At 41.1% G+C, this 15,038-nt stretch overlaps 1 protein-coding gene across 1 annotated transcript; it reads right to left on the bottom strand.

Moving 5' to 3' along the window:
• Nucleotides 1-414: 414 nt before the first annotated feature.
• slc35d3 (solute carrier family 35 member D3) lies at nucleotides 415-14,577 on the bottom strand. The gene is made up of 4 exons (XM_085133743.1): nucleotides 13,447-14,577; nucleotides 10,524-10,734; nucleotides 6,355-6,512; nucleotides 415-6,274 (listed from the first exon to the last, which is right to left on the bottom strand). The coding sequence occupies exons 1-4, from the start codon at nucleotides 13,669-13,671 to the stop codon at nucleotides 5,543-5,545; spliced, it is 1,326 nt and encodes a 441-aa protein (XP_084989869.1). The 5' UTR covers nucleotides 13,672-14,577; the 3' UTR covers nucleotides 415-5,542.
• Nucleotides 14,578-15,038: the final 461 nt, after the last annotated feature.

Genomic DNA, 15,038 nt, shown 5'->3' with positions numbered 1-15,038 from the left:
CAGGTATTGGAGAAAGGGGGGGGGGGGGGGTTATAGTCTGAGGCCGGAGGGGACATGAAGGTGGAGTGGTCCCGCTCCTGAAATTCAGATGATATCTCCACTACAATTACACATATTAGTGCATCTCAAAAGATTCAACATAATAGGGAAGTTTGTTTCTCCTACACTTTAGTTAATTCTGTATTTGTAACATTTTATTTAATCCAGTATCTCCCAAAACAGAATATTTGGGTCTAGTTTGGTGTACGTAATCAGAGTTATTGGCAATGATCATCGACACTCCTCAAGAAAGCTATCTTAAAGCTTGTTATAGGAAAGTTGAGTGGGAGGGAAACATGTGAGAGGAGTTTCTAGAAAACTGGAGGTTCACAAGGAGTGGACAAAGGCTTGTGTAGGTGCAGTGCACCTACACAAGCCTGCAGATGTGGTGCACTAAGAGCCGCACCACATCTGCAGGAAAAGAGTTATAGCTGCCCCTGATGCCAAACCCCTCCTGAACCAGAGACAATCTTTTGAAATATCAGACTGGCTTTATTTCAGAAAAACATGACAGCTCTTTTATAGAAAGACAGAAAATATTTCTCACTTTTCATGCACAACACACATCACATCTCTTTTTTAAAGACATCAGCTCTTTTCACAATATTCATGACATCGGGCTGTTTGTCACAACTCCAACATGCTGCTGAGTCCCACTTCACACCTGATGGTTTGTTTCTGAAACACACTGTGGTTTAAAACTAAAAGATGTGACATGATCTTGGATGGATTATGAAGAAACGGGCTCTTCAGGAAAGGTAACTCCCACAAACCTCCAGGAACCAGACACAGATGGTATTATGAGGCGTTTCAGTGTTGGGAGAGTCAGACTGGAACATTGTGCCTTAAGGCATTAAGGCAACAACCGATTGGTTTTAGGTCAGACATTTTGTTCAAAATATTGTAACTCTTTTCGCGTTGGAATTCTTTCAGTTGAGCGAAAGGTTCAGGACAGATGTTAAAAAAAAAACATTGCGAAACACATATCTGATGCCAGAGACAGGTTAGGGATCTGTCACTACAGACTTCTCATGTGCCTGCAATGCCTTAAACCTACTCAGGAAGTGAAAGCATTAGTAGAAAGATACTGTAAATAAATCAGAAAATACTGAGTAAAGTGCAAAGACTCAGAACTACAGTCTTAATGTCTCCATCACTGTTCAGACTTCCTGTTTTTTTGACTTGTGTCTTTATGGTTCTGTTGTTTACTTTTTTTTATAAATGCTCTTACCCGGGATAGACAAGAGACCTACTCAGTATTCCATCCACCTGTGATGGTGATGGTGAGGCGCTGCACACAGTACTTTCACAGACAACAATACAAGACTTAACAGTGACAAAAAGCCACCCATACAGATGTTTCAGCTGTTCTGGATTTTACTGCATCCACTTAGATTCACTAAAAATATTTCAGTGATCCAGCTCTAGTTAAAGGAAACATAAGAGACTTTTAATGACTGTAAGATTTACTTTCCACATATTAAATTAAACTCGGCCAGAATTTAGGATTTCCCATGTTCGGCTGACCTGCTCTGTCCTGATTTACATGCTGAGACAGAAATCAGTGGGAAGCAAACCAACTCTGTTTCACCTTTCATAGGTAACAATTTACATTCTATAGTACAACCAACTAACCTGCTAAGACCAATAATAAGCCTATTATGCTAATTTGGCCTCAGGTTGTTTTTCAGATTTTATTTTCAAATGTAAGACCTGTAAAACTCTACTTAGCAAACACGTTCATGCACTTTGTGGCTTCTAATTGTTCATGCTTTCGAGTCATTATCACCCCTAGACACCTTTAAACCAACAAATAATCCACATGTCCTGCTTTTTCAACCATATTTATCTTTTCTGAAGTGTTAAATCTGGACAAGGCGCCTCAGCGAGGCTCCTTCAGAGAGCCCACACCCAGCTCTCTGCAGCTCCGGGGGACATCACATCTCATGTAGCATTAAATGAAGTTTGCAGAGTGTGAGGAGGAAATCAATATCGATCTATACCAGAGGTTGACAGCTTCTTCTCTTCACACAATTCACCATGCTTGAAGCTCCTCCTTTGTGAAGGAGCCTAAGATTGGACGAGAGCAGATAAATGCTCCCCGTTTGTGTTAATAGTCTTTGTGTCTCTGTTGTAGCTCAGCTTTGATTGCAGGGACGCCGTTAAAGCTAACCTTTGCAGCTTTTCAGCTCTAGAGGTGTCACAGAGACATATAAGTCCTTTCCTGCCTCTGTTGTTTCCCAACAGAGGCAGGAAACGATCCAGGCTAGGAAAGCTCAAAAGAGAAGATAAGGAGAAACACAAAACTTTCAACCAGAATGATCAGGTTTGTGTTTCATGTAGCTGAATTTAGCAAAGGATTGTGAAGCTTTCACAACAGTAAACATGTGGTTGAAAGCTTTATCCTTCCTTCATTCCTGTGCCTCAGACGTGCTGATGTTAGTGCCTTTCTAAAGACGTCAGTTGTTTTAAGCTAAATGTTGTTAGTAGATTTATAAGATTCTTCCAGCCTTTGAACCAAGTGGTTTAAAAACATTAGGATTAATCAGTCAACTTGTGGAAGAATAATCAAAAAGTGCTGAAAAAGTTCACTGTATCATAAACCTTTTTACACGAAAATTCAGATTTTCTCTTCCTTTAGTGTCTTGTTGTTTAAAGATTTGCCTCTTTTATCTTCAACACAACAAGACATCAGCAGAAGTTGTGATTTTGGATTTCTATTAATAATAATATTAGTTACAGCGTACAACCATCTTATCTTTAATATTACAACAAATAAACAAATAAAACAGAAGCTATATTTTTACAGGGAATTAAATTGCTTTGGCAAAGTTTCTTCACGTTCATGTCAAAAGGTTGAGCACAGTCGCTCTCAAACGACATGTCAGTGAGCTGTGCTTTAGCAGATGCTAGCTGTTTCCATCTGCTTGCAATATTAATAATAAGCTATGCTGAGCACCTCGTGACAGAGACTGATACTGGACTAGATCCACAGAGCTTCCAAAACTATTTCTTTAAGTTCCTGTTAATATTTCTACGTTTTCATAAAATAGTAAATATTAAAAAAAGATTATGTAAGGTTATTTAACTAAACTTTGGTATCTGCTGTTATATTTAGTGGAACAGATGTGATCATTAGCACCAAGCCCTACTTTAAAATGTCTGCCCACAACGGCGGCTCAGCCCACATGTGGAGGATGCTTGAATAATTCCTTGAGACGTGTGGTCGGCTCAGTGGCCCACACATCTCCCTCAGAGCGGCTGATTTTCACCGATTTCATTAGAAACTGTCGGTGAATCGCCTGGAGGAGAGCAGTTAGCCTCTCCAGTTCTCTGGTGCACCAAGGCCAGATAGTTTTGCTTCCTTAGTTTCTTTTCTGAACCTTTGAGCAGTGGAAGGTTGGGCTTGTTGTTTTACTCTGCAAAGTCAGGCTAATCACACCACAACCAAACAGTCACTGACTGCAAAAATGAGCTTTCTTCAAATGATTTCACTGTTTTTATTTCATTGATTATCCATAACCCACACGCAGACATTGTATACCTCACCAGTGGGGCACATGTCACTGTTTCTTTGTAGATATGAAATGATGTTATTGAGGCTGTCAGAGGAGCAGTTTGTGTTTTTAAAGCAGATTATATTAAATTCTTTGTAACCAGTATTCTCTTCAAATCCAATCACGCCAATCTGGCGAACAACAGTTAATCATGAAGCCACGTTTTCTTACACCTCCTACAAATCTTTTCCCGAGCCATTTGTAATCCCGTCCCAAAATAACATATTAGAAAGGCATGAAGAATGACATAATCTCCAGCAAGGTGTGCGTTAAGGGATTCATATGCATATCACAAAAGCCACTGGAGGCTTCTTTGTGCCAGATGCCTCTGCACAGACCTCCCCGTGGGCACGAATTTCTACTGGAGGTAGAAATAATAAAAAAGTGTTACTACTACAGCATCCTTGCTGGTCCAGTCATTGTAATAACACTGGTGTGATGACAAGTGAAGAAAAGGTACTTTCACTTAAGCACGTTATGCTGTGTGGTGCGTGCTACCTGAATCACAGTCCATAATTACATATCAAGCCTCGACATGAACTGAAATCAACATTAAAATCATTTTAATTATTTCTCCTGCGGACTTTGAAACGTCAAATACAAATTCTGGAAACAATGACAACTTCACAAAGCTCGTTTAGTGCAACCAGAACTCAAAATTATTGTGTCACTGAAGAAGGACTCAAAAGTGAAATAAGTGGAAATCAGAACTATAAGGCTTCACATTATAATGTCTCATTTTTTGCAGCTGTATTTAATTGTATTCATACTGTGTATACTTTTAAGTACTTGTATTTGAAAACATCTTGTTTTATAATATATAAAGCAAAAAGAAACCTTTTTTAATGTACCTAGCTGACAAAAAAAAGCATAAAATGAAAAATAAATACAAGTGTTTAAAACGGCCATTATGCTCTTGTGTTTCCTTTTGGACCATGGTGCAGTTTTTCAGTTGATCCTGTTTAAAGAAGCTGTTGGAGTGTTTTTAGTTCTCTCTCTCTCTGTCCCTGTCGTTAAATGCATAAGCATAGCTAGTTGGGCTTCTGTGCTCAAAGCCTGAACTGAAAGGCTGAGATGACCATACAAGGAATATCTGCGCTCACTGACATCATAAAGATCCAAGGATAGAAAAAAAAGGTCTGAGCTCTCCTCTCACAGAGATCACCTTTACATACACCAACATTAGTTCTGAAACTTTGGCCGTTTTCTGTGAACATCCACCAGTAGAACAACACATATATAAAATTAAGGAAAAGACACAGAAAAGAAAATGAGACAGAAGCGGAGCGTGAAATGACAGGATTATTATTTCACTTAATATTGCTAAAGTAAACACAGAAACAGGAAACCAGCAGTAAAATGTGACCGTAGACCTGCAGAGTTTGAGCTGGACAAACTCAAAGAAACCCGGAGTGATCACAGCCATAGAGTCGCTCGCATGCCCACAGCCAATCAGAAACAAGATCAAAGCACAAAACAGAAACCTTTAGTTGTGTTCAGCTCCTCCCTGATGGGTGTGATTTTCAAGTTTGCACAAGATGCACTCTTTTTCTACAAGGCTTGCTCTCATTCTGCAAGCTGGAGACGCAACCCACATCACGCTGCCTAGCCCCAACCACACCACCGCTGAGCCGAGGGACACGAGAGGCAGCTCTGCCCAAAGCTCTTCATCCACTTTTCTCCACCAGAAACCTCTTTTCACTCATAAACAACAAAGAAATATAGCACTCAGACTTCTGTGTGATGAAACAGAGTTTTTGGCACAAAAGATCTCGTCGAGGTAATTGAAGCAACAGCGGTGAACACGACCAACGAGCATTCAGTAAGCACTAAGAGGTTCCTGGCGTACATACAGTAGAGGTTCAGTCATTTTCTTCTTCTCTGGTTTCCTTGACGTTTTATTAATTTCCTTTTTTTTTTTTTTGGTTCGGCTCTTAGTCCCGCCCTCACGGACTTTGCTGCTCCATGTTTTCGATCAAGGGGTCTTTCTTTAGGAACTGCAGATGTCTGATGGACCTCCACACTCCGACATAGCTATCACTGAGTGACGTGGCAGCAGTGGTGTTCTCTTTGTGGAGGTGCTCCCTCTGCATCTCCAGCGCCTCTTTTTCTGTCATGACATGAGAATTGACACCTTTCTCACCTTCTCCCGTCCACAACTGTCCGTTAGCCAAATGGGCCGTGGCTGCTGCCTCCTCCTTGTCGTCACTCCTCGGCACTCCTTCTGTCTCTGGCTGCTCTGGATCAGATCCTGTAGTGGGACCGCTCCCGTCCAGCGGAGGTTTCTCTCTGTAAGGCTTGCCCGGCAGCCCGTTGTCCTTTCCCGCCTCCTCCAGGTCCTCGTACGAGCTCTTCTTCTTTGTCTCGTAGTATTTAACCACACAGTAGGTGATGGAGCCGATGGTGTTCACCACCACACCGCCAATGAAAAGACTGGTGGGTGCAACGTCACTGAAGGCCAACATACCGACAGTGATGGTGGCGATGCTCTTGACCACACCAACGAAGCTGGTGGTGACAGCCGAGTTGATGTAGGTGCAGTGCAGCGTGGTGAAGTTCATGGCACAGCCAATGAAGATGCAGAAGATGAAGATGACCGTGATGTGAGGGTCCGTCCAGCCCTTGTATGACCAAATGTTGATGGCATCCATAGAAATGAAGGAGCACACCAGCAGCACCTGAGAGAAGACGATAAAAATACAAAATGAGAAGCGAGAATAACGATGGCAGTAAAGTTTGAAAATACACCACTTCATACCGGTGAGGCCATGATGGCGATGGCGTACTGTGCGGTAAGCGGTCCATACTCGCTGTCCAGACTGGTTTTCTGGATCAGAACCAAGTAGGAGGCATGGATGATGACGGCTAAAACACCGGTGACGTAACCAAAGGGATCACCTGTGAGATCACCGGCACCTGCGGAGAAAGAATTTAAATCAAGTTTTTACATTTTTTTATTCCAACATCTGTGAAGTTTCTCTCGATTTTATTTACATGATATTTTTCTGAACTTTAAGTTCAGTATAACTGGGATATGGTATGTTTTATCCACAGCCTACATCAATATTAATACAACTTTTCGTAACAGGGCAAGAAACAATAGCACTCTGTCGAGTGCTACTTCAGATGCCCGCTAAGTCTACGTTCCAATATTGAAGGGCGGGGCTTGTTGGATCAGTTTAGGAAGTCAAAACAACTTCCGGTCAGGAAGAGATGGTAGACTGGGTCCAGTCCCTTCACAACAGCAATTCCCAGCAGCTTTTGTTTTGTTAAATGGATGATTTTTTATTTATTTTTTATTCATCAAGACGTCTGTTTATTTGATGGGTAATTTGCTATTGTAACCTGAAACCACACACTGTCCGGGGAAAACATAAGTACACACTGTAACTAAATTGCTTATAAAAAGAATTTCGGGCACAAATACTCGAAGAATTCATTATTTTCTCATGTGGTTGTGAAGGAATTTTGCAGGCATTCATTCATTAATTCCACAGCATTTCGATCGTGTTGGGATCTGGACTTTGTCTGTGTGATTGCAGCATTGGGTTCTAGAGCTTTAACATTACTGTGAAATGTTGAGCAGCATTTCTCAGACAGCTTCTCCTTCTGTGTCTGAGAGGTTTCCTTGTGGTTTAGCATATCTGTGATATCAAAAGATGGGAGATTGTGGGAGTTTGTAGGTGGGAAAGCCGAGGAATGGGGACAGATGATAAAGAAGGAAAGATGGAATTAATCCTGTGCTGAGCCTGTATGCTGGAAGCTTGACAAGGACGCTTCTCATACTGAAAACAAACTACACTAACTGAAGCCTCGTCTGCCAGTGTGATGTCAGTGCTCGTGTTGTCAGTGAAAACCGACCAATACACTTGGTCAACCTGCCCATCAGTTTTGGCAAACACACAGCAGTCACTTCCATTTTTTTACATATTCCATCCTGCTCCCTGCTAGAGCAACAACTTTGGATTCATCCACTGCTGCTGACTGTCCCTTACAAATGCACAAGTTTCTCCTGTTTGAGAAAGTGGTGCTCATTGCTTTTAGAAAACTGCTGGATTTTCAAAGCACACAATAATACATGTGACTGTGGATATTTTTAATGTAATTGGCTTTGGGCTGGCAAGTCAGAAGTTGTTACTTAGAAACGTTTCTTGTTGGTAGAAATCAGGAAAAGACTAAAAACTACAATGAAACTCATTAGGAACTTGAGAAAGATGGTATTAAAATTATTTTATAAAAAACACACAAACTTTAGTGAATCGGGTGCTGACTCATAACGACTTCCACTGTTGCAGTCGCATGCTTCTGCTGGCCCATCATCATCATCTGCAGCAATACAATGTTGCTCTTCTTCCACACGGCCCCTTTTCTACGTGAGCTTTTTAGACATTCTTCAGTACTGCTGATGGTGCAGAATGCGCTCTGATCAGCAGCAGTGAACACCAACCATTTGTAGCATTTGCACCTTTAAAGCTCCATAGATGCACGATTTATTCCTGCAGGTAGGCGGAAGGATTTTTATACTACCTCCTCACCTCAGTGATGTTAATCCAGGATAGAGTGAATGTGACCAATTTTCCAATTCATTTAAATTCAATTCAGTTTTATTTAAACAGGACCAAATCACAACAAGAGTTGCTTTGTGGCATTTTATATTGTTATATTATAACAGCTGTAAAAACCAGCTGTTTTAATAAAATCCGTTTTTTTTATTAAAATGTTTAGCTGTTCCTTAAATTGATGTCACTAAAAGCACATAAAACAACCATTAGAAGCTACTTTATATGTTCATGGATGTGCAAACATTGCTCAGTGGGTTATCATAAAAACACCTTTAAACTCAGAGAGAATATATAATTTGCATTTTCTATTATTTTAAATCAAATTTAGAGATGACTATCAACTTCTAAAATAATTCACCATGTATAAGGCGCCACAGTTGGTCTATTATCTTTCAACTCAATGTAATTGGTGTAGCTGTTCCCCTAGGTCTTACAATTGAGTGTAGCATCCCTGATAAAGGATGAGAGGGGGGCTGGTAAAGTTGGATGGGGATCCTGTTCCATCTCAGGCAGCCATCAAAGCCGTTCGTGCCCACTAAGCACTTACAAATCCACCAAATTCTCACCAGCACTTTTCTGAGTTCATATGATTCAAAATGGGGTCAGGTATAATTTTCACAGAAGCTCAGCAGAGAGAATTGAGTGAATTTTCAAAATAAAAGCCCGATGCAAACTAAACACAGGTGTGCTCCTGATGTGATCATCTGTCCCTTGTTAAGCATGGGTGATTTTTTTTACAACTTTTAGAATAAAGTTTAAAATCTGAACAAAGGCTCTGAGGTACAGTATGTGCCAACATACAACAGGAAGTAGACCCTGAAAAACATTCGGCTCAAAAGACTCGCTGCACAACAACATCAACCATCACAAAGGCTTATTAAACTTGGGGTGGGGGAAGGGGTCATAAGCTATCTCCCCCATAATATTAATCATGGCTGAAAGATGTGCCTCATACGCAAACTATTGACGTGACAAACAATCCAAATGTTGCAGAGATTTGGCTAATCCACAAGGGACGCATGGAAGATGCACATCTTACATTTTTTTGCGAGAAGCGGTAATTACCATGAAGATTAAAACCCAGGATGATGAATCTGTCCATTAGATTCATATTCTGCAGAGTTCACAGTCCATGTTCCAGCAACCCCCCATCCAGAAGACTGGATTAATCCAGGAAATGAATTGTGCATGGAGGTTTTCAGAATCATTATCGCTAATGGAAGGGCAACATTTACTGCTGAGAATGATGATTAAAAGATCTGTATAAGACAGATAACTTAATGTTTAAACAGCTTTAACTGTTGTTGTTTTTATGGATCAGCTTCAATATTTTCTTCTCCTTTATGAAAAAAACAAAATACATTAAAATAAGATGTAAAGGCAGAGTAAACAAGTTAACAGAGGGATGAATGAACAGCAAGAGAAGGCTCTGTAAAAAGTACACGCTACACCTTTGACATTAGACCACGGACAGATGGATTTGACCTGAAACACTTGTGTTTTCTGAATTAGAGTGAGGGAGGGAGTGAGGGATTGTTTCCCACAAACACAACACAAGTTAAAAGCTGTTTGAGAATCAGTTTACGGCACATCGCTTTGGCTATGTGGGTGTTACAAGCCAACCAGCCAACAGCTTATAGGACTGTGGGAGCTGCTCAAAAATAGAAGAAAACAGGTTCCTGGCACAACTTCACCAACTTCCAAGGTGCTTAAAGAAAAGCCAAAAATGTTAAAACTCATTGATATAGAAACATTCAAAATGTTTTTGCAACTATCCTAACACCTCTGTTTTTTAAGAAGAAGAAGGTGGTTAAAGTAATCAGACGGAGGCTATGTGGACCAGTCTGACAATAATAGACATGACTGGAGTGTCCTCTGCTCTTTCATTTTTTTAACTTTGCAAATCAACAGCTGTTTCAAGGCACTTTATATTGCAAAGTAAAGACCTTAAAATGTTAACCCCCCCCCCAAAAAAAAAAAAATTGAGACAATCCACTACAAATAGCACTCTGACAGTGGAAATGAAGAAATGCCTTTTAAAAGGAAGAGATCTCTGACAGAACCAGACTTGAATAAGGGCCGCTGTCCAAGGCATCCAGGTAAGGGTGTAAGGGGGAGAAAGAAGGAGAGCATTTTGATGCAAAGATGGACAATGGGACAAGCAGCTCTGGTGGGGTAGTGTGTGTCAGCACGTTAATGGGATGTGGAATATTCTTGGACTTGGGCTAAAACCTGTTAGCATGTTAGTAACAAAGACATAAACAGGACTATGGGCGGTACAGAACCCTGAGCACCTTAAACTGCCTCAGTGCACCAGTTTGTCACTAATTAACACTCAAGTGTGTATGTGTTTGTTTGTGCTCACCAGCTAGCGCAGCTCCCCCGGTGGTGATGAGCACAGCGGTCACCACCCCGACAGACGGCACGCCGTTCCTGAGCACGCACACGCCAATGCTGAGCGTGAAGAGCGGCAGGCAGCGCTTGAACACGACGTACATGGGCAGGCTGAGGCCGCGCAGAGACCACAGCGTGAGCGTGGACTGCAGCGTGGAGAGGATACACACTGAGGCAAACTCCTGCACAGACAGGAAGAGACAAGCATCCATGGTGACACATTAACACACATTCACTTCACGGAGGACCTGACCACTTTACTCGAGTATCTTGAACATACTGGAGCAATAACAGAAATCTGCTTCCTGCTCAAGCTGATGCAAACACACATTCTCAGGCCTGAAACAGACTTGAAGTGTTTCCATGTTTCTGTGACTAAAATTAAACTTGTTTGCATCTACATAGGGCTGCCACAAACGATTATTTTGATAGTCAACTAGTCACCGATTATTTTTGCGATTAGTCAACTAATCAGATCATGCATCCATTGGACGTAGAACGTACAGCTTATTGCACCAGCAGCATCTGCTCTTATATAACTATCATTAGCTTACAGCTTTAAGTGTTTAAGGTGTGTGCTAACTAAAAATAAAGACAAGATGACAGTTTTTAAATTCTAATGAAATTTGCAGATTGTTGCAGTGGAGTTTAATAAACTCAGCCGTCTGCTCCTTGCTAATCTTGCTAATCTAAAATATAACAGGACACCGGAGTATGTTCTCGAGCATCTCACACTTCTGATAATCAGTTGTCTGCTTGACGTTTATTCAGCTGTGTAAAAACTATAACTTTAATCTCAGCCAAACAGATTTACTCAGGAACAAATGAAAACCAAAAAAAAGCCAAACAATATCATTTTTAAGTTATCTAAGTAACTTATTTATATTTAACCTGAGTACCGAAAGACGGCAGTGGGTTTGAAAACGATTTGCCGGGAGTCCGGTGTTCTCACGGGCTCTAATGAGCCTTGCTATTGAGCTGGTGGGTAACAGACGTCTCCGAAAACGTCAGAGCGCTTTTGAAAATATGTGGTGTCTTGATAAACTGAGCAGATATTTGAGGTTTACACAGCTACATTCTTCCCTGAAAATATGTTAAACGTTTATTTTGTGACCCAGAAAGAATAATAAGAGTAATATTAAAACTAACTAGCTGCCGCCATTGTTGGAAACTGAGCAGGGCCACGCTATGAATTCTGGGATATGTTGGGCCACGAAGTATACACCCGACCCAGCCTTCAAATCTGGGGAAATGAAGGGCGCATTTGCCGGAGTCTTCGAATTTGGACAGTCTTCGTCGTGTCGCTGTAACGTAATTGGCCTACAAATGCGGGCACAGCAGGATGCGGTTCCTGAATTTGGACACAGCTACGATACCGGACACTGCTTCTGCGATGTGGTCAGTATTCAGATAATCTTCGAGCGGCACAGTACTTACCACTCCAAAACACTGGGGGCACTGCACTAAAGAACTCCACTTTTATGGTAGTAGTGTCAGTAAATCGCTACACTTCAGAACTACACTACAAGTACAGCATTTCCCCTGAAATGTAGCAAAACAGAAATGCCTCAGATTTACACTGAAGTGGCAGTAAAGCAGCAATGAGTGCCGCTGGAGTTAATGTGCTGTGCCTGAACGTGTAGTATTTGTACTTTCATCCAGAAACACTCGTTGTGTTTGACGGATCAGGCCTTGGGTCTCAGTGGACTCTAACCCACAGCCTCTGTTTAATGTACATCGACTGTCATCATTTTTCACTGTCGAGGAGGCGAATCGTACAAATGCAAGAAGAGGTGGAATGACCGCAGTCGTGTCTCTGTGTTGTTCTGATGCCTCGTTTATGCCCTGTTTCACTGAGTGAGAGATGGGAGGCCTGTTCTATGTAAAAACTCACATTAATCATGAATGATGAGTTTTGTTGTCATTGTAAGCAGAGCAAACGGTGAGATTTGGATGGCAGCTCCATTACAGTGTTTAAACTTAAAGATGCAGCTGAAGTGAAGAAGAACATTAATAATAAAATAAAGATAAATAGACTATAAGCATCCAGTATGACGAGTTCAGTTCTCAGATCTGGACGTTTTTAATGAATAAAAAGAATCTTGTGAACAAAAAAGTCGTTGATTTCTGAAAAGCTCCTATTCCTAAAGGCTTTGGCAAACACAAGCTTTGAGCAGGTGTCATTTATTTATTCTAATTACATTTTTTTTAATGATGAAGTAGTAAAAACTGAGCCGTCCAGAGACTGCTGAATTAAACCTTACAGGGTTTAAAGGAAAACCATCTTTGTTATACAGTGTGTGTGTGTGTGTGTGTGTGTGTGTGTGTGTGTGTGTGTGTGTGTGTGTGTGTGTGTGTGTGTGTGTGTGTGTGTGAATAACAGCTGAATGAGTCCATGCAGAATATACAGTCTGTTATTACAGTTATTGTAGTGGGGACATGAATGAAAAAGTACCATATTCAGGTTCACGCTCGTCCTCCAGATTATGATTCCGTTCCATTCACTGCAGTCTCTTTAATGTATCTTGTCAATCAGCCAGTAATTAAAGCAAAATGTTCAACTCTAAAACAAATTTCATTCAGTCATTAGTTTTATTGAGGCAGGCCTGAGCCGATGATTAAGCAGTTTCCTCTATTTCAAACCGTAACTTTTACAAACTGCAGTTTAAATGAGTGACCGTGGATTTAGAGAAAAATCCGTTAAAATGCTCCAGAAACTGATTTCACTACTTCGCTAAGTATAAATACTCGAATCTGTGTATTTGTTATATAATGAATACATTCTGAATAGTGAAGTTTTGATTCAAATAAAAGAAATATTAAATTTTTGCGAGCCTCTAAATGAATAAAGTGAATAAAGACACTTTGTGGAGACTCCCTGTCACACTGGTTACCTTGGCGAGCTGCAGGCTGAACGGGGGGATCTCGACCTTCCCCAGCCGCCTGAGGGTCTCCAGGGTGAGCATCGCGGTGCTGCTGGTCAGAAACTGTATAAGCGTGAGGAAGCCGAAGTGATAATTACTGATGAGGAACTTCAGCAGGATGTTCAGGGAGCCCGAGAACACGCCGTGCGCCACGGCCACGGAAATTCCCAAAAGTCTGCTCTTGAACACATCCATGACGGGGGCCAGAAAGGAGTCGGTGTCGGGGAGCCCTGTCACGGTGCGGCGTGGACAGGTTGGGTGCTGCCAGGCGCGGGAGAGGAAGGACTTGAGGCTGCACAAAGCCCGCTGTCACCGGTGCGGGTCCGCGTTCAGGAGCGTTCAGACGGAGAAACGTAGCAGGAGCTCGCGCTCGGAGTAGGTGCTGCACGTGACACAAACTTTAGTTTCCACTGAATCATCATCACCCGTGGACATTCACCTCTGCTTCTTTCTCGGAAAATAAAATCAGACGAAAAAGTCCCGCAGAAGTGGGAGCGCGGCGCAAACAGCGCAGCAGCAGCCTCTCCTCGGAGCGCGCTCTCTGTAATGACATTTTGCCGCAGAGCCTCTTGGCTCAGAACCGTGGCCAGTGGGGGGTGGGGGGCAGGGGGCGGTGTTTACCCGCTCCATCAATGAAGTCACGGAGGATACATGACTGCGAGTGTCTGCGTGAAAATGTCTTTATCTTTGTCTTGAGAGGCAGTTTAAATATTCATGACTTTGATTCGGCACCCTCCTCTTCATCAGAGAGAATAACCCTCACGAGCCAAAACCAAAAGATGAAGATATTAAATACTCTGTAATATTAATTCCAGCTATGGTAAACATTTCTGTGTGCAGGGATCGGACCAGTGAGAGCCCATTCATCGGATTTTTGAGTCAACAACAATTTACTAGATTATTTATCCATGCTTTGGTGCGTTCTGTAGTTTGTTTCTTTGTGGGGGGGGGGTTTCGTGGCTTCTGATTATTTCCTGGTTTTCCCAGAGTTAGTACTTGACCCCATACATACATGTCTCTGTGTGTTTGGTAACACTTTATAATTTGGCTTGAGACTAAGGGCTTCATTTCTGAGTAATTAATCAGGATTTATTTGACATGATAATGTAATTATGTTTATGTACAATTACTTAAAAATTATACTGTAAGTAAATTTGAAGTAAAGTATAAGTTAAAAAAAAAGGACAGTTAAACAATAGAAAAATCCACGATTTACATTAACATAATAAATATCATATATCAATAACAAAGTAAACAAAAATAAAGATGTAAATGGCAAGGTTTTATATATATATATATATATATATATATATATATATATATATATATATATATATATATATATATATATACACACAAAATTTCCTTGTTTTCTATACAAATCTAACTTGTTACCTCCTTATTCTAGTCTGTTCAGTTTTATTTATACAGTGCCAAATCACACCAATCGTTGCCTCAAAGTACTTTCTATTTTAAGTTAAAGACCTAAATAATACACAGAAAACAGTGAAAAGCCCGACAATTAGATGAGCAAGCGCTTTGGTGTCCTTTTAAGAGGACGA

Source organism: Neolamprologus multifasciatus, chromosome 15 (assembly GCF_963576455.1).
Source record: "Neolamprologus multifasciatus chromosome 15, fNeoMul1.2, whole genome shotgun sequence".
Lineage (NCBI taxonomy): Eukaryota > Metazoa > Chordata > Actinopteri > Cichliformes > Cichlidae > Neolamprologus > Neolamprologus multifasciatus.
This window is presented reverse-complemented; position numbering and strand designations above follow the sequence as displayed.

Excerpts from the sequence above, each read along its gene's own strand:
- slc35d3 (XM_085133743.1), bottom strand. The coding sequence starts at position 13,671 with ATGGATGTGTTCAAGAGCAGACTTTTGGGAATTTCCGTGGCCGTGGCG. Across the intron at positions 10,735-13,446 it reads TCAGCCTGCAGCTCGCCAAG|GAGTTTGCCTCAGTGTGTAT; the intron begins GTAACCAGTGTG and ends CTGTCTGTGCAG. Across the intron at positions 6,513-10,523 it reads CGGGGGAGCTGCGCTAGCTG|GTGCCGGTGATCTCACAGGT; the intron begins GTGAGCACAAAC and ends CTTTCTCCGCAG.